The 20105-nt window shown below is 37.4% G+C and overlaps 1 protein-coding gene across 1 annotated transcript in view; it reads left to right on the top strand.

Annotated features, from left to right (window-relative positions):
- Window positions 1-20105, top strand: part of DIAPH3 (diaphanous related formin 3) — a 505118-nt gene that overhangs the window by 279535 nt on the left and 205478 nt on the right. The window contains exon 21 of the mRNA XM_047080525.1: window positions 5279-5408. Coding sequence (XP_046936481.1) covers window positions 5279-5408 — 130 coding nt within the window. The remainder of the gene's footprint in view (window positions 1-5278; window positions 5409-20105) is intronic.

Raw genomic sequence — 20105 nt, 5'->3', positions numbered from 1 at the left:
GTCACATAAGAGCTACTGCTTTGATAATATCGGTGGTATTTGTGTTAATGGCATTAATATTAATATTGCCGTTATTATTTATAATAAAAACTGATCATTAATATTATTTCTAATATTAATCATATTAATTGCCATACACAAGTTAGGGTCTTCTAGAATGTTCCTGGGGCAATTACAGATTCTCGTAATTTTGTCATTTTTATGGTGTTCAGCAATGTCTCCAACATCCAGAGCAGTAGTGCCGTTTTGATACATACTTAGATAATAGAAGCGTAATAATGGAAGTAGAGCTACTGATTTGGCAATACTCTTATGATTTAAGTATCATTAGTCAAAGAGTGTGGGACCTTTGGATTCTGAGGATCACCAAAAGGATACTCAGTTTTTATTTTAGGAATTTTTCTTGTGATTAAAACAATGGAATATTCTTTAAATGTCATCCGAATTTGTGCTGAATGGCTTAAAAATATTCCAAAACACTGCATTATAGCTACAAAGGAATTCTACTCCAGAGTGACAAGTAGGCCATGATTTATTACAGGATCTTCTTTTAACGTTATTTTGTCTGAAATGAACAGAGCAGTTGAAGAAACTCCATCCATCTTTGTGTTTATTTGACATCCATGCTGCATTAAATGTACCTCAAAGAAACAATATACAAATAAGAAATTCTACTTAACAGTGATGATTACTCATCAGCAAGATACATCTCTTGGCAATAAAACAAAAGGAAGCCTGTCAAGCAATGTCTGTTAAAATTTAAATAAAGCATAGTTTTTAAACCTAAATGAATTTTTAAAGCAAATATTTTAGCTTCATTTTCTTTCCAAGAGTTAGCGTCACAAAGTGTGCTCAAGTGAACTGTTCTTTCTCTCCAACAAAATTAGCACCATCCCCCCAGCTTTCCTTATTCTTCTAGTTCAGTTGATTATATATGATAGGAGTAATTAGTGGAAATAAAATGTGCCCCTTTTGTTCATGTTTATCAAAAAGTGAAAAAAAAAATTGAGCAAGTGCGTAAAAAGACTTTGATAAATATTTTGTGCATTTATGCTTCTGGGAGGTGCCCTTTTTTATCCTTTTTTATAAAGTGACATGGGGGAGAAGTAGAGGAGGGAATAGAGTAATTGACGCAGGAAGAATAACTTTGTGTACTTTTTCCTAGAAGAATGTTAGGACCTGAATGAAGATTCTCCAACCTGGAATTTAAAGCCACATAGCAGTTTGTAAATGAGACACCATATGTTATCAACAAACAGTTGCCATCCTTGTTTCTTATCTAAACTTATCATTTATTAGGTTTAATTTCAAATTTATTTACTTAGGAATTTTATTTTATTTTTTTGGTCTTACGAATGTTAAATACAGATTCTACAAGGATGGGAGAATTTTGCTTCCATTTACTATTCAGTGGACATACTTTTGAATATTAGACTGTTGCCAATACGCTACCTGCTAAGCAGTTGATGTTTTCAGTAATATAGCCAGAATAACACTCTGCCCCATAAATTAGTGTCTAGCTCTGTGATGGTCTCTGAACCAGTTGAATTTTTGTTTGACTTGTATACTTAACATTTACTAAACTGGTAGATGCTATAAACTATATTCCAGAATTCTAATTCTGAATTTTTATTGCTCATGAATAAAGATCGAGATTGATCTCATTGGTTGTTGTTAGATCACAGAGATTTCTTCATACATTTAATCCTAGCAGTGGCTGGCTATTTAGTTGCATCATACATAGTACTTACTGGAAAGCTCTTTGAGGGCTTTGCAAATTACAGAGGTAGATGGTGCTTGTGCTAATCAACATTCTACACAGGCCGTGTATCTAGTTTCACAGGAAAGGAACATGGTTGAAGGGGAGGGGTGTAACCGGCAGCAGTGGGGAGCTGAGAGTCCACAGAAGGGATGCTGTTCCCAAGGCAGTCATTGCTGCCAGGGCGGAGGGAGAGAGAAGAGTTTATTATTAAGGTGTTTTAAAAAACAAAAACAAAAGACAGCATTTATGCTAAGTCTTGGTTGTACAAGAGAAAAATTATTTATGAAACTTTGCTACTTTTACTCTGTCCTTATCCATTAAACATGATAGTGTGAAGGAAATTACGGATTGAAAGGTAATTTAATAAATCCGATTGGCATTCTCAGTATATGTGAAAACAAACTGAAAGATTCTAACAGCCGTTAGCATGCAAAAATAACTTGTGAACTGAGATTACAACTAGGTTAATTCATTTTTATTCTAGTATTTTTTTTAAGTTTATTTATTTTGAGAGAGAAAGAGAGAATGAGGGGGGAGGAGGGCAGAGACGGAAGAAGAGAGAGAATCCCAAGCAGGCTCTGCACAGTGTCAGCATAGAGCCCAACAGAGGGCTCAATCTTAGGAACCATGAGATCATGACCTGTGTCGAAATCAAGAGTCGGATGCTTAACCGACTGAGCCACCCAGGTGCCCCTATTTTAGTATTTTTAAAATTAGATTTCGTTATGTCTATCAACACTTGAGTCTGCTATAATGTATACTTAACATTTTTGGAGTGGAAAGCGAATTTGGAGTCTCTTTTTTCTGTCCAGTCCCATATTCTTATTTTATCTGTGTGAAAACTGAACTCTAGTAACTTATCAGTGACCATGTAACTAGTTAAAGGCACTGTTTAGCTTTACCAGGTCATCCACACACGTTAGTGGCAATTAATCTAGCTAGTTAGTCAAGTCCTTTTTTGAGATATGCTTTTTAAAACACTCAGATGGATGTTGTGGTTTATGTTCCTTTTAAAAAAGGTATCAAATAATGGATTGTGTCCTATCAGTCAGTTTTTAAGGTGCCATACTTAAGGAATCATACTTTTGATTTGCATGTTGAAAGGCCAGTGTAGCATTTAAATCTATCACATGAGTAATCATGAAACTCAGGTTGTATGGGAGGGTAGCTCTGTATTTCCAGGAATAAGATATTTTTGTACTAATAAGTAATGTGTTTGAACATTTGGGATGGTAGAGTTTATCTCTCCTAATTCCACTATCAGATATTAACAGTTGTTTGATACTTGTCTGATAATGATATGATATTTAGTGATGTAGAGTTTTAAAAAAATTACATACACACCCACCCCCATTTGAACTGTTGGAAAGGAAGCAAGGAAACAGGGCTGTCCACAACTAGGTATACCAAGAATTTCCAGCTCCAAATGAACTCTTTGTACAAAAGAAATGACTTTCCCCCTTTCGTATGTATCTGCTCTGAATAATTACTCAATTATAGAGAACACCACCAGATGACATATTTGCTTTCTATTCACCCTCAACACCCCCATCCCCAGTTACTACACAAAACCTGAGCTGGCTTCCATTTATTTTTTATGTTTTTCGCATCATTACTTCTCCCTTCTGGTTGCATGCCTTGGCCACTTCAGATTAGAATTGTCTACTCTAGTCTTCTCTTCAAGCCTCTGTCCAGCTTCCTTTCATTCTGTGTACTGGTTTGCATTCATTTGATCAACTGTTTAGCTTTGGGGGCTGAGGGCTCACAAACTGGTGACCTAGTCCAGTATGTTCCTCTGAGTTCTAGCCAGACATGCTCAAGAGTTTATCCACCCTCGAGGGAGAGAAAATTGGTTCTTTGGAAGCAAAAGTATCTTGCTGTTTTTATGTGCAAAGCATAGATGTACATACAGTACATAAACAGTTACCCAGTATACCGATGATTTAAAAATTTCATAAGTGCACGCAATTAAGAAAAAATGCCTAAAGATGCTCCTTAGCCAGCAATAATGAATGACAAAAAAAGGTTGAGAAGCATTGTTTTACACCTGTATCAGTCTACATCCTTGTTGGGCATTTTTACTTGGATGTCACTTAAAAGCTTTAAACTCAACCTGGCCAAAACTGAAACTGGTCTCTCTTTGCCCACCCCACCTAAATTTGTTTGTCTGTCTTTCCACTTATTCCAATTAATGGCACCGCCTGGGTTTCCATGCCCCCTCCATCCTGTTATCTCCATCCCCAAGGCACTGCCTCTGCTCAGGCCTTCTTTCCCTGACTGAATTATTGTTACAGCATTTTAAAGTTATTCATCCTGCTTCTGTTCTTACCTTTGCTTTTCGTCTTTCATCCACACTGCACTAGAGGGAACTTTCTAACTGCAGGTCTGGTCATCTCTTACCCAATTTAAAAACTCCCAATTCTGGGGCGCCTGGGTGGCTCAGTTGGTTAAGCATCCAAATTCAGCTCAGGTTCCAAATTGATCTCATGGTTCGTGGGTTGGAGCCCTGCATCAGGCTCCGTGCTGACAGCTAGGAGCCTGGAGCCTGCTTCAGATTCTGTCTTCTTTTCTCTCTGCCCCTCCCCTCTTGTGCTTGTGCTCTCTCTCAAAATTAAATAAAGATTAAAAATAAGTTAATTAATTAAAAAATACCCCCCCCCCGATTCTTAAGGATCAAAATCTTCTTTCCTTTGCATGGCATACATTTCCTCCTGTTTTCTGGTCTTTTCTGATCTTCCCAGATTTATATCTTTCTACGCTATCATCCTCCTCAACACACACTTTTATTTTGGAGTCATTCAGACTCCTCAAATGTGTCATTTTCTTCTTCATCTATGGCCTTTTTAAAATGCTGTTCCATCTGCTTGTGATACTGCACTTTTGAATTTTCTTCCTCCCTTCCTAATCCCATACAACTTCCTGTCTACCAGTGTTCAGTTCAGATGTCCTGTCCTCTTAGGCATACTTTGTGATTATTCTTAGTATACTCTTTGTCACACCAGGGTAAATTGTGTGTGTGTGTGTGTGTGTGTATGTATGTAGGTATGTATGTATTCCACCACCCCCCCCCCCCCCAGTAAACAGCTTCTTGAGGAACTCTGTGTCTTTTTTGTTATTGTATCTCCAACTCCTGCAGTATCTAGTAGGCATTCCATAAATATGTGCCAAATTAAAACAAAGAAACTAACGCCTGGGGTTGTTTTAAGTACTACTATTATATAGACTTTCAGGTTACACTGTTGTCCTAAGTATTTATCATACATTTGCTGCATAATAAATTGCATAATAGATTAGATTAAACTTATACTTTCTTTCCAACAGACGTTAATGACGTTACTTAAACCAATTCATAAAGTGTAGCTTTCAAGTATTTAAACCTTTGCAATTCAAAAACAGAATTAACTAATTTTACAATTGACTTAGCTTTTACCTATAAAATGTAGTATTAATGTAATATAAATAGGCAGAATATCAAAATATTTTTTACTGTTTTTTTCTCCCTCTCATCCTATTTAGCTAAAGGACACGAAATCCACAGATCAGAAAACAACACTACTTCATTTTCTGGTGGAAATGTGTGAAGAGAAGTACCCTGATATCCTGACTTTTGTGGATGATTTGGAACATTTAGACAAAGCTAGTAAAGGTTTGTGATTTTATAGAAAACATTTCACTGCTTTGGGTCTTCAGTTAATACGCAAAGACCGAACATAGTGCCTTTTATTTGAATATACTTGCTACTTTGCCACAGTGATTTACTACTGAGTATGTCATTTTAAAAATAGAATGTCATAAGACATTTATTTTATGAGTTATCATTATTGGAACTATGAGTTTAATGGTTTTATATTAGAAAATGAGGCCTGAATTAAAAAATACATTATTTTGTAGTTTATACCTTATGAGTTCCCCTACCAGCCCCACCCTCTGCTGCCCGCCCCCCCCCCCCCCCCCCCGCCACCTCTGTTGCTGTTAAGATGCTTCCTTGGTTCAGTGTCATTCACTTGGGGACAATTGTGTATCTGGGCCAAGCCCCAGTAATCAGTGGCCCCAGTTAGCCTAAGTTCTGAATCTATCTCTATCCACATTGAAGAGACAGACTGCATACTTTGTCCTAGCAGAGAAAATTCCATGCAGTCCTTTCTAATACCCAGATAGCTAACCTGCTTCTGGTCCTTACTGGACTTAGATCAGGTTGCAAAGGGTCATGAGAGGATAGGACCTGGTATTAATGGTTGGTTATAATATGATTTGAATGCGATTTTTTGATCACTTAAAGAATCTAGTTTTTATTTATATATCATTGATTTTGTGGAAAACATTTTACATGCTTCAACAACCAGTTTATGAATACACATTTGTATGAATACATACATATACGTACATCCTTTTTTGTAAGACAACTCATTTGAAGTGATGGGATATCGTTATTCTCACTGTGTTGAGTCCTGGTCATTAGAAACGTCAGACTGTTTTTGTAATCAGTTTATTCCCTTCTTAAAATTGGAATTTGTCAACTTAAGGATACTTGTTTTTCCCCTATATTTTAGTAAATACTTCTTCTTAAACAAACAAACAAACAAACAAAAATCACTTTTATCATTTTCTACTCCCTTTAAGTAGTTTCCTGAGATGTGGGTTTCTTTAAAGTATCTATCTCATGCAAGCTTTTTGAGGGTGGGAGGGGGGTTAGAAATAATTAGTCTGGATTTTTAAGACCCAAAGTAATCTTTTCACTTTATTTTTTGATCTTGCATGTGAATATAACAATACTGAAATTACTTACTTTGCCCTTGTGCTACCTTAGAATGTCTTTGGTATAAGAAGATAATGACCAAGTATATATGCATTCATTTAAATGGAATTTAAGAAGGGAAGATAATCGAATTATTTTCTCATATAAAACAATGAGATAGGGCAACAGGGCACAGAGGAAAAAAATATTAAAAATAACTCTAAGTGGTTGATTTATTAATTCAAGAAAGTAATTTCTCTAAAATGGGATTTCTGAAATTTTGGGATAAAATGTAAGTAAACAGGCTGAAAGAGAATTGAAAGTGGATGTTCTTGATGAATGGTAAGCATGATAAGTTAAAGAGAAATAGATGAAAAAGTTATGCATAATGCCTTGAAGTATAGAGAAAGTTCTTTTTCTGGAGAAAAGAAAGCTGAGTAGTTGATACATTATATCAATGTTAGGTCTTTGGCAAGAATTAAATCCATGCAAGCATGTTCTGATAATAACAGTTTGCATGTCTGACCACTTCTCCATCTTTCCTCCTGGTTCTAAAACTGAACAGTAAGTTGGAACATACTTCTGTTTCAGATGTACTTTTTAGGACAGAGTTTATTTTCTACCAGTTTTGCTCTAAATTAAGTTTTTAAAATGGCATTTATCTATTTTGACTCATTTGATTGTACTTGAAATTCTCTATAAATATTTTAATATTTTGCTTTTGAAAACTATTTAAATTTGATAAGGGCTTACAGAGTTGTAACTCGGTAATTAGATTCTTTTGTTTGTTTTCTTTTTTGGTGTTTCTGTGGGGGCATTCTAGAGCCTTGGATGCTTCTCATTTCCATCTGTTAGAGCGGAGGCGTGCATATGTGTGTAGGTCAGCAGACAGTGTGAATGCATTTCACTGGGAGCAGCCAACTTGATGTTTGAAATAGAAAAACCATCACTTAGATATATATAGATACCGATATAGATATGGATGTAGATATTATATAGTATAGGTGATTGTTGAGCATAATTTCTTTGTGTGATTATATTATTCTATTAATGAATGAGAATTTATAGGAATGAACATGAGTTTTGGATGAAATGAGTCTACATTTGCTTTGGAAAATTTCAGTGATTTTATATTATATATCATCACTTAAAAGTTTCCATATTTGAAGTCTCCTCAGTGAGCTATATCACATGAATTAAAAAGTACCTTTGTTTTTGAGACATAACAAATCCTGGCCATTAAGTCCTCTTGGATCAGCAGGGGGATCTTTCATTGCAACTAATGAGCTTACCCGTATGACAATTTTCAAAAATCTACTTCATTAGGGCTGCTTCTTTTCTAAGAGATAATGGCTTACAGCTTTTCTGTTGTATTTCACTGAAAATATTTTGGGTTATTATTGTATTTCTATATACCATTGCAATATTTCTTTTTTTTTCCCCCCTCCTGGACTTTTAAGATTGAATACATTGTCTCTTATCTAAACAGTTGAAGTTTAATGGACTCTAATCTGTGAAGGTTCTATTGATTATTTCACAAGAACCTGCTTCATTATTAAATTGGAATGGTATTTTATTAATGAGTAGAAAATATGACAAAACTCTGTGGGTTGGGGGAGTGTTTTCAGGTAAAACCAAGGTCAGTTTATAGTGTCACCTTGTTCAGCCCTGTCTCTTAGGGTTCTCATACCTCTGCCATATATCTGTCTTCTTCCCTAGGTAGTCTAAATTCTAGAAATGCCATGTAAGTCCAGTCTGTAACTCACTTATTCATTTGATAAGCCTATGTTGTATGATTGCTCAGTGTCAGAAACGGTGCACTTGCTGCTGGCCCAAGGTTTAGCGTCTGTGTCTTGGTGGAACCCAGGCTCCCTCATTGGCACCCGGCTCCTGTTCCGCGGGTTCCTCTTAGATTCTCAGTACCCTTCACTTCCACCTCCTGTTCAATGCAACTTCTAAGTATTGCCATTGTTATAAGCCTAATACTGAGCCCCACTATGCATAAAATACGGCTCTTAATTCCTACAGCCTTGACTAATTCTCCCCAAATGTTATTTACTTGAGAAAATCCTTTTTAGTACCTTTTCTTTTGATTTCCTTTTTCTCATTCACCTTGCCTCTCTTCAGCCTTCAGGATGCCAACTGAAAGCCGCGTGGTGGATTTTAAGTTAAATTTGTGGAAAGTGGCAGCTGTGGCCTACGATGTTGCCTAGCTCTCTCCTTTATCGAGTAACTTAGAGTAAATGTCACCTTCCCTCTGGTGCTTTTTCCTGGTCGTTCCTGGGAGCCTCCCCTAAGTTTCAGCGTGCTCTACTCTTTCCTTATGCATAAATACATACGTTTTCCAGAAAATTCTTAGACCTTATTTAAGAACTAGGAGTCCAGCCTGGAGACTGTTGCTGGAGCTTTTGGAGATGGAATTAGCTTCTAGAGAAAGGGCAGCCTTCAGTGAATTGTCAGAGTGGATTTAATGATTGCCCACTTCTAATGTTTTTCACTTTTTTCCATTTCCATGTGTTTAGCTTTCAGGAGCATTCTTTGATGTCTTGTATTTGATTTTTGTCCTCTTCATTTTATTGACTTCTCTGCTTTTAAGACTGTTTGTTTGATTTTTAGCTAGTAACTCCTTGCCCTGACCCAAATATTTGTCTAATCAAATACATCTCCAATTCCAAAGCCTTGTGACTTTCCAGCATTTTATGATAAATGGCTTACTAAATACCAAATGTTTATCTTTTATTCACCTACTGTGAACACTTAGAACACTTAATTTCCAGGTGGCAGCCACCTGGAAATGCCTAGTGTTTGGAATTTCAAATTCATCTGCTATAATAAGTAGAAAGCATTTTCGAAGGCTCCCATTGACCTCCTTGTACTATAGACTTCTAAAAATGCCAATTAAATTTATTAGTTTGATATATATTTTGAATATTCAGGATTAATTATGAATTCAATCACATTTTACACATTCCATGTGTACTGTAAATACATAAAAAGATTCATTGTGCGACAGACTTAATAACATAAATAGCATTGTGTTTGTTGGAACCATTCTGTCATGGAAGTCATAGGTTACAACCTCATAATTTTGTGAGATAAATAATTCAGTTGATATTACAAACCAATTGTAGGATATTAGAGTTTTCTGAAAATACACATTTGTGTGCATTTCTGTCAATACAGTGAAATAATTTGAAAGAACATGGTGGGGGGGGACATTTATAATAAAACAATCTAGAGAAGACAGCCATGTTAGGGTATTGCTTTAATTGAATTGTCAATAAGGAGCACAAAAATATATTCTACTAGGAACTGAATTCTGTCTCCATATGTGGAAGCCCTAATCCTTAGTACCTCCAAATGTGATTGAATGTGGATTTAAAGAGGTGATGAGTAAATTGAGGCTCGTAGGGTCAGCCCTAATCCAATCTAACTTGTGTCCTTATAAGAGGAGGACATTTGGACAGATAGACAACGGGGATTCGCATGCACCCAAGACCATGTGAGGAGACAGCAGGAAGGTAGCCATCTATCTGCAAGCCAAGAAGAGAGGCTTCAGAAAAAAAAACAGATTACTGACACCTTGGTCTTGGGCTGAAGAACTATACGAAAATAAGTTTCTGTTGTTTAAGCCACCCAGTGTGTGGCATTTGTGATGTGGCCCTAGCAAACTAATAGAATAACTTAAGACATTTTTCTTGCTGAGGGTTTTTTGGCTATAGAATAGAGTAGCCTATACAGAATAATTTTTTACTTTATCAGATCACTTAAATAGTCATAGACCTGCTGTGTTAGATGTTCACTAGCAATCAATTTAGGGATATCAAAGCCTTTTGTGCAAACCATGAGTTATCACATGATTTTACATAATTGCAAGTATGCCTCAATTCCTTTTTTGAATAGACATGACACAGATTAGTACATATATGAGGAAATATTGAGGCAATCTAAATAAATATATTCATGAATGTTCACATTTAATTTCAGGGTTAGATCAATGGCATCTCCTAGATTTTATTTTAGAATGCGTTTTACACTGGTATATTAGAATGTTTTTACTCACTGTATCCCTGTGTATATTTCTTTACCACCTACCCCTGTTTTGCTACTTGAGTAGTTGTAATTTTATTATAAGCAAGTAGCCAATAAAGGCTAGTAACACTCTGAGTTCTCTGTTGACCCTGTTCTGAAAGGGAAGTGTGGATGGATGGTTGTGCCTTTTTTTGCATCATCCTATAGAAATAGTGAAAACATTTGGGGTCTCCTACCTGTATAGCAGGACTCTGCAGATAGATGGTAAAATTACAAGTTATATCTGGGAAGCTACTTTATGACTCCTATGTAGCTAGGTCTCCATGATCTAATTTGACAATCTGTACCCATTTAATAAGTATACTTAGGAATTGTAAAATAATTTTAATGTCACTACAAGCCAAACATAATAAAAGACAAATTTATTTTCAAAATGTAAGTCACATACAGGTTTGCATATATGTCCTAAAAGGGCAGTATTTGTGCAATTTTATATTCAGATTAACACTTTTAACATAAAAAGGTAGGATGAAATATAACTGGGCCATTCACAAGGTAAATACAGGATTTACGAAAAACATATATAGTATACTGTGAGCACAGTCTACTGGGAAAAGGGCCACAAGGTCCAAGTTGTCTGATGAATAGCATTTTATTTAAATTGTTCCAGTTTATTTCCAGGGATTGTCTGTATAGAGTTGGCATCAAAAGTTTCAACTGGAGACTTGCGTGTCAGGTTGTATTGCACTGTTTCTCTGTGCAAATATAAACTATTTTGAAAAGCAGCATAATGGAATGCAGAGAGACCATGGCCAAAGTCCCTAGAAGGATTAAGGATTCTTTAGACTGACATTGAGGAACACGAGGCATGGAGGAACTGTACTTCCAGCTCAAGATTGCTTTTTGAGATACTGAGCTGAGAACATTTCCTGAATCGGCTGCTGCTTGGGCTGATAGATGATGATGAAGAAGAAAAACACATCAGGAAGACCTCTATATCTTTTTGGAGGTTAGCAGACTGAAAGTGGCATCAATACAGCATTAATCTTTTCAAGAAACTAACAGTTTACAGTGTTTGCAGATTTTTGGCCAGCTACAGATTTGAAATAGCTACTCGAACAGTTCTATCAGTGTCACCTATGAGCCATATCTAACATCAAGTAACAGGACATCAAGTAACAAGACAGGATCAACAGTGACAACCAAGGTCTTAGAGCTCTCAGACTGCCGACGGCGAAGCAGTGTTTACTGCACCTCAGTTTTGCAACATGAAGTGGAAAATTATAAACAAGGTGGATGAAAGAAAATTTCAGAATGAGAGCATGCTGAAGGATAGCTTAACAAAACAAATCTGTGCACAATGAAGAAACCTAAGCAGTGGATGCGATAAACTCACTTCCGGCCATCTGCTGAATGTCGCTGCTCACACGGTTGACGTGTAGCCAACTGGGTGAAGAGGCCTGGGTTTGCTCAGATGCTGCAGGTGAATTGCCAACCGCTCCCCAGGAACCAGGCTATATGCAGCTTGTAAAGTCTTGACATAATAGTTGTATTAGCTTCATAGGGCTGCCATAAACCAGTTACCACATATTAAGTTCCTTTAAACAGCAGAAATATATTCATTTATTCTTTCACTATTCAGGAATACAGAAGTCTGAAATCAAGGTGTTGGTACTATTGATTCCTTCTGAAGGCTTTCAGCGGGGAGCCCTCTAAGGCCTCTCTTAACTTCTGGTGGCTGCCAGCAAGCTTGCTTCCATTTTCATCTTGTCTTCTCCTCTGTGTCTCTCACCTTTCTTTGTAAAGACAGCAGTAGGGGCACCTGGGTGGCACAGTCGGTTAAGCATCCGACTTTGGCTCAGGTCATGATCTCACAGTCCGTGAGTGCGAGCCCTGCATCGGGCTCGGAGCTAACAGCTCAGAGCCAGGAGCCTGCTTTGGATTGTCTCCCTCTCTCTCTTTTTCCCTCCCCTGCTTGTGCTCTCTCTTTCTCTCTCTCTCAAATATAAATAAACATTAAAAAAAAAAAAAGACCCCAGTCATTTGATTTAAGGGTCACTCTAAATCCAGGTGATTTCATCTTGAGATCCTTAACTGATTTCCTGTGCAAAGATCCTATTTCCAAATAAGTCGCATGCTTAAGTGCTACATGGCCATGAATTTGGGGGGTGGGAGGAATACTATTCAACTCCCTATAGTCGTCCTTGTCCTCACTCCCATAGCTGCCCTGATACAGCACCATCATCTCTGAGTATCGTAAAATGGTGAAGTGCAGTTACACAGATAGACATATATATGGAAAGAGTTTGTCATTATGTTGTGAAATGTTTTGGTGTTTAAGGGCTGTTGTTGATGAGCTTGTGAAATACCCTTCCCTTTCATCGTCACATGCAAATACTACAGCAGTTAAAACTGAAATTTATAATATGCCTCTGAATATAAGGAATTTTTATTAACAAGTAGTGAGAGTTACAATAACTCCAATAAATAATTTCAGTAGGCAAAATAAAAATGTGATCCCAATTAGATTATAGAGGCATTGTATTATGGGAGAAGCTTTTGTTACAGTCACAGACTCTGAGGTTAGACACCTGGTGTTCAAACCCCAGCTCTGCCCATTGCTGGAGCTATAACCTTGGATGAGTTACTTATCCCCACTGGGACTCAGTGTTCTTACCTATAAAATGGGGATAATAGTTGTACCTAATTCAGAGGTTTGCTGTGAGGTTATACGTGAATATGTGTAAATACTTACAAAGCTTGAATAGCATCATGTAAGGACTATATAAATATTCTCTATATTTGCTATAGTTTTAGCTGTTATTTTTCAATGATAATTTCTTGTTGACACACATCTGCCTATTCTATCATTAATGATGCAGAAAAAAATGTCTCTCTGAGTCATATAATTACATAATTTTAACATGTATTCTGAATCATTATTTGAACAGATCCCAGCTGTGTCTTGCCTGAAACGTATGCAAGCTTTAGAATACAAAGCTAATAATTGCATAGATTTATGTTATGGAAAATATTATTTACTTTTCTAAAATATTATTTACTTTTATAAAACCTAAAGAATGATATAGATGTGGGAAACTGCACAAATCATAAATGCACAACACAATGCAATTTTGCTAGTTGAACATACTAGCATAGAGAAATGGAATTTGGAAAATGAGTGTTATTTTCCTTCTTCTGCCTCAGCCTGAGTCACTATTTTTATTTCCTCTTTTGAACTTCAATAATAAGATTTCTTTTGAAAGAGGGCTTCTACTATTAAAAGCCTGTAAAAAATAGCTAGGGTCCAGCACCTCTTTGACTTGGACTTACTTTTTTCTGGAGGTGTCTGCATGTTGTTTAAAAAACAAATTTACCGGCCCAGAATTATTAAGGAATTAGTTACTTGGGAATGTTTTCCATTTCCATATGAAACATGAAGTAACACGATAAATGATATAAGTTGCTAGAAACATCGAAAAAGATATTTGTATTCATAGAAAAACCTAAAGAAAATGTATTCTGGATAACCTTCCCCTCTCCCCTCAGAAGAGGTCATCTTCTACTGTAGATTGAAAATTGATCAGCAACGAGACTCTTTTTTCATGTGAATATGTGTATCACTGTTAGGACAGTTTCTGAGCAGGTGTCTGTCAAACTAATTTTTTTTTTTTTTTTTTTTGAGAGAGAGAGCGAGCAAGCAGGGGGATAGGGCAGAAGGAGAGAGAGAATCTCCAGCAGGCTCCACGCCCAGTGTGGAGCCAAAAATCCAGAGTCGGACACTTAACCGACTGTGCCACCCAGGTGCCGCCCCTCAAGCTACATATTTAAAGGGAAAAAGTATTAATAGTTGTGGATATATTTTGACCCTAGAAGGAAAGGAATCTTTCCAAAAATTTTGTTGAATTCTCACTGTGTAGCAGACAGTGTGCTAAGCACTTGTGTTGGAAAAGATCAGACTTGATTTTGAGAGGGAAGAAATGAAGCAGTGGCTTAAATAAGATTGATTCATTCATGATTTGAAGAGCCATTTATCGAGTGCCTCTTCTGTCCAGACACAGTTTGGGATTCTGGATAGGGCCATGAGCACAGAAGAAGTCTCTGCTCTCTTGAAGTTTCCATTTTCCAGAACATGTGCCAAATGAAGAAGTCCATGTATATTTTGTTAGATGGTTAATTCTAGAATTCCAGGGTAGGGTTTTGTTTTGTTTCTCCCACAATTAAAGTTGAGTGGTCAGAGAAGTCCCCATAGAGAAGGTGGCCTTTGTGAAAAAAAAATGTGAGGGACGTGTGAGGAAGCAAGGCATAAAAGAAGGTAAGGCCAGAAAAGTAACAGAATCTATAGGACATGATTCATCATTAGATGGATTTTGACTTTACTCTGAGATAGGGAGCCATCAGAAAGGTTTTGAGCAGCAGGGTGGCATCTGAGTTGTATTTTCAAAGGCTTGCTTTGGCTTCTGTGCTCAGGGAAAAAATATAGAACAATGCAGGATCAGTGAAACCACTCAGATGCTGTAATAATCATCCAGGGGAGAAAGCATGTTGGCTGGGACCAGAAGGAGGAGGTAGCAACTGTGGTGGGAAGTATTCAGACTTTGAAGGTAGAACCAACAAGACTTTGTCCAAGGTTGGGTGTGCTGGGTATGACAGAACGAGGAGTCGCAACACCAATCACATACTGAGATGGAGAAGCGGATTCAAGGAGGAAGAGAAGTTCCAATTTGAAAGTGTGAGTTTAAGATGCCTACTAAATATCAAGGAAAGATGTTCGATAGGCAGTTGGAGCTCGGGTGGAAGATAGATGTGCGGGAGAAAAATGAAATTTTTCAAGTCTAGAGATAAGCAGTCCAGGACGTGTGAGATTGCATGGTCTCTCCTAGTCATATGTGAAAATTTGTCTTAGAATTCACACATGATCCGACCTATGCTTCATATTTGCCATGAGTACACAGTAAAAGTGGTAGCCTCTCCCCTCCCATACACAGGCACACAAAACCATTGTCATGAGGGAATGCTTTGAATATTGTTACAAACATCTCTATGATGGACCTTTTTTGTATAATATTTACCATGTTCTTGAACATCGTGAATTTTCTTGAATTTTCAAATTTTTATAGGTAATAGTGATCTATTAAATAGGTTGGTCTCATTAATACTGTTTTCTAAAGAGCTGTTTTACCTTTAACACTCTCTCCATGGTTGTAGAGGACAAGGCTGCTTCTGTCCCTCAGAGTTGGGGGTTGGGGAGGAGGAGGGAGAGTAAGGAGGGGTGTGGGGGGAGGACCATTCAGCCGAACTGATCCAAGGGAGCTCTTTGATTGGCTACGTTCATCCTTACAAATAGGACTTTTCTTCTCTCTTACCTCTTTCCAGGTTCCATACAAACATCGGCTGTTCCCTTGCAGTGTGATGTTGAAAAAGAATAATAATAACCACAAAACTCTCATTGCATATAATATAGTAAGTTAAGGAATGCAAGTTGGGGCAATTTATTATAAGGGGTCCCATTCACAGTCAGAACAATGAGACAGAAGAAGAGCTGCACAGTGGAAGGCCAGCGCTTGGGGAGGGTGACTGGTCACTCAGTTGCCACTGCTTCTTTCAGTTTACCTTTGCCTATCATGAACCAAGCTGCGATTCACGTTGAGTTTGTACTTTTCCGTCCTCTTACTTCAGTTTTAGCCTTTTTCAAAATGATAATGGGTTTCATAACGATATTCTAGAACTTAGATTTTGTTACAGGCCTACCGAATGTTGAGCTTTTTAAAATGCTGCTGAGGTTTTTGTCCATCTTGCCCATTTAACTTACTGTTTGGTTTTTATTTTAACTCACGTTTATAAAATATTCGTACGGTTTTTAAAAAACACCGTTATTTGTTTGGGAGCCTGGAATTGCTTTAACCCCTAGTTTGTGGCCCTCATAAAACAGCCGTGTTTGTGAGCAAGGGAAGGTTAATTTAGGTTGAATGTTTGAATTGTTTTATGCTAATAAGTTGTGTAAGCGTTCTTTAAAGAAATCAGTTTCCCCAGAATGTATCATGAGATGTAAGAATGAATGTGACATTTCTTAGTAAGCTTGTTATGAAATAATAACCAGCATCTCCAGGAGTTATTCACAGAGGATTTTTATTTAATTACAAAGATTATTTAAATGTACGTAATTCCTACACTCTTACTTGAAGTCTTAGCAAATCGTGGAGGCCTTTGCATTGCAGAATGCTTATATTCATGATTCCTTTAAACTTAAATATTTATGGTTAACCTCTCTAATGGATAATTACCATAATGACGAGGCACTTGAAGACCAATATGTGTGTTGGATTTTAAGGTTTTAGATGTTTACTCTATTAACCTCAAGAGGTTAAAGCTAAATCCAAAATCCATTCCTTCCGCAAATATTTGAGTGTCTGCAATACATTATGTACCTGAAGATACAAAGACGAGTAAAATACGGTATCTTCCCTCAAGGAATTCCTAGTCATTTGGGAGAGGACGGCACACACAAAGATAAAAGTAATGGAGTGTAGTAATTGCAAGGATAAATATAATTACCAGGTATGATGGGTGGGGAGGGCATCTCACTAGGGGACTAGCTAGAGTTTTTGACTCTTGCTATTATGTATGAGTAGGAGTGATTGAGGTGACGAGGCAAATAGTCTGTTCTTTTCAGCATCAGTACCTAACAGGGTGTATGTCGAGGGATGGGGGAGGGAAACTAGAAGCAGGATGTTGTTCTCAGAGTAAAATGTAGCGGAATGTGAAATAGAGGAAATCCAGGTTGTGGGTGGAGCTCAGATGTTGTCACGAAAGCAGTTTACTGGCTGGTTTTAAGCAGAGGAAGGACATCTTTACATTAGTGTTTGTCTGGAAACTCCTACATACAGTGTGGGAAAGGCACTGAAGAAAAAAAGGAGACCAGAGATCCGAGAAGAGTGAAGACTTGAATGGTGCTCAAGCAAGCAAGAAGTCAAATACTATGTGCTAAATAAAATGCCAGCGAGGTCATGATTGGATCTGAGGTTACAGGAGAGGGAAGGGTAAAGACTAGCAGGTCTCTACAAGAAACAGAATTCATGGTTCTGCCACCCACTGGGGTGTGGAGATTACAGATGGGCAGTTGCCCTGGGGGCAGGTGCACATGACATCTGAGGTGACTCAGACATCCCATCTGATTGAATATTAATAGAGTAAAATGCAAAAGTGGAAATTGCCCTTAAAATAATCTAGTCCACTCTGTTTGATGATGGCTGCGTTTTTTGTTTTTACTTCCAAATAATGGAAAGGAATAAAAAAAAATAAGATTAATTTCTTGGTCAAGGAATGTGACAATGTTGAAAGATAAAATTCATATACAGGTCACACACAGAGACACCAGTAAATTAACACTTTTTTGAGGGTGTACAATTAAACACCACTATAGCTGGGATTTCTAATATAAAAATATAGTCACTGACCTCAAAAAAACTTGACACTTACGAACAGTGTGGTTAAAATTATGTTTGAGGATGTGTAAAGGAATTATCTGTGGAAATAGAATTGCTGAAAAAGAAAGACACGAAAGAAATTCTTACATATTCTTTAGTTTTACCCATCGGATGGCCCAGACATGGTTTTGTTGTTGTTGTTGTTTGTTTTTTTTAAGCCTAGAATTTGCTCACATCTTTTTCTCTTGCAAGTGTACTTTGGTCCTTATTTAAAAACCAGTGAAAGTTGGTCACTTATACTTAAATCCTCTTAGCCATAATGTACAAATAATGTAACCAGAGACTGCTAATAAAGCATAAATAATGGCTTTCCATCTGTAGAGAAGCTGCAAGAAACATTTCTTAAGACCGCTGACTTGCTCTTTATGACATCAGCATTAAAAGTTTGAATATGCCCAAACTCTCTGAATATTGTATTCTTGAAATTAGCAACTTTTCTTTTTAGCCTGACTTTCACAACACTGTTCTGGCCTAATGGTGACGCTGATGGCGATGATTATCTTTACTTTTTGATTCTAGTATTACTAATGTTGGCCTTTAAGCTCTTCATTTCTTATTGAGTTCTAAGAATAACACAGCACAGTGCACCCTCTTAAAAAAATTCCTCATCATATGTTATACAATTTGATCTTTTATGAAATACCCATGAGGTAAAAATAGAAGATAGGCTTCTTCCCCTTTCACTGATGTGGAAGTTGAGCCAGTGAGGAACAACTCCACATCACAATGATAGAATATAGTTGCTGACCCGCTGGCTAACAGACAGTTGGAAAAGGCTCCCAGGCTTCTTTCTTAAGCCTTTTTCTCTTCCCACTGGGAAGTGCTCATCACTCATTGGGATGGCTTTTCGGAGGGTGACCCAGGCTGTTAGACAGCTGGGAGCAACACAGCTCATGAATCAAAATGTACTTGTTTTTGTTTTTGTTTTTTTGTTTTTTTTTATACTTCCTCACAGGTACTGGAGTTCTGCCTTCTCTCCAGACATGCATTTCTATATATCCATATGGTATATTTAAAAATATGTGTTTGGTCATTTTCCAGATTCCTGGTATAGAGCACCTGAAATCGTTGGAATTTCTTAAATGATAAGAGCCTATTTTGTATGCTAATGAGATGACTCGGGTAGATGTGGGGGGAGGACCCTAGACAGCTTTAGGATGGGGGACTGGTCACCAGAGGTGACAAGTCTGTGATTACAGGGTTAGAATTGTCAGTCTACCCTGTGACCTCCAGGGAGGGGAAAGGGACTAGAGATAGACTTGAGTCACTGATGGCCAATGATTTGATCAATCATGCCTGTGTAACAAAGCTTCAGTAAGAACTCTGAAGCAGTGAGGCTGAGGGGAAGCTTCTGTTTTGGAAACAGATTGATGTGCTGGGGTTTGCCCATAGAAACCATGCAGACCCTGTACTACCCTCCACCCCCGTTCTTTGTGTTTATCTTCCCTTTGGCTCTTCCTGAATTGCGTCCTTTACAATAAAACTGTAATAGCAGGTTTGGTACTTTGAATTCTGTAAAACATCAAATTATGGAAAATAAGCAGGAGGGGGGGCATGGGAACCCCTGAATCTATAGCTAGTCAGAGCGTGGGTGATGGGTGGTCCCTGGGACTTGTGATGGTCTTCTGAAGTGAGGGCAGTCTCCTGGAGCTCAGTCCTTAAGCCTGTGGGGGTCTGCATTAACTCTAGGTAGTTAGTGTCAGAATTGAAGTGGAAGATTACCCAATTGGTGTCAGAATCTGAGAGTTGACAGAATGATGGATTAGTTGTCAAGGAAAAAAAAAAAAAAAGAAATAATCTGTGTCCCCTCCCAATGTTTGCCTTGTGCTTTTTGTTACATTGGAAGCTTAGACTTACTTGTCCTTTTTCTAGGTATTTCCCAAATATGTGTATGTATAATAAATTGGATTAGTGGAGTAAAACATAGTATTTTAAGTACGTGGTTTTGTTCAATGGTGTGTTAACTCATTAAATTTAAATGTCCATTTAAAAAATATGGTAGCGTATCTATCTGTCATACAGCCATCCGCCCAGAATACTTACATCTATTCCCCTGGGTTTGGCCATATGTAATTGTACTAGGCGAGAA

Source organism: Lynx rufus, unplaced genomic scaffold, assembly GCF_022079265.1.
Source record: "Lynx rufus isolate CCGP_SWC_20201006 ecotype Redwood Valley unplaced genomic scaffold, mLynRuf1.p SCAF_1, whole genome shotgun sequence".
In the NCBI taxonomy this organism is placed as follows: Eukaryota; Metazoa; Chordata; class Mammalia; order Carnivora; family Felidae; genus Lynx; species Lynx rufus.
Note: the sequence above shows the minus strand (reverse complement) of the source record. Positions and strands in the feature narration are given on the sequence as shown.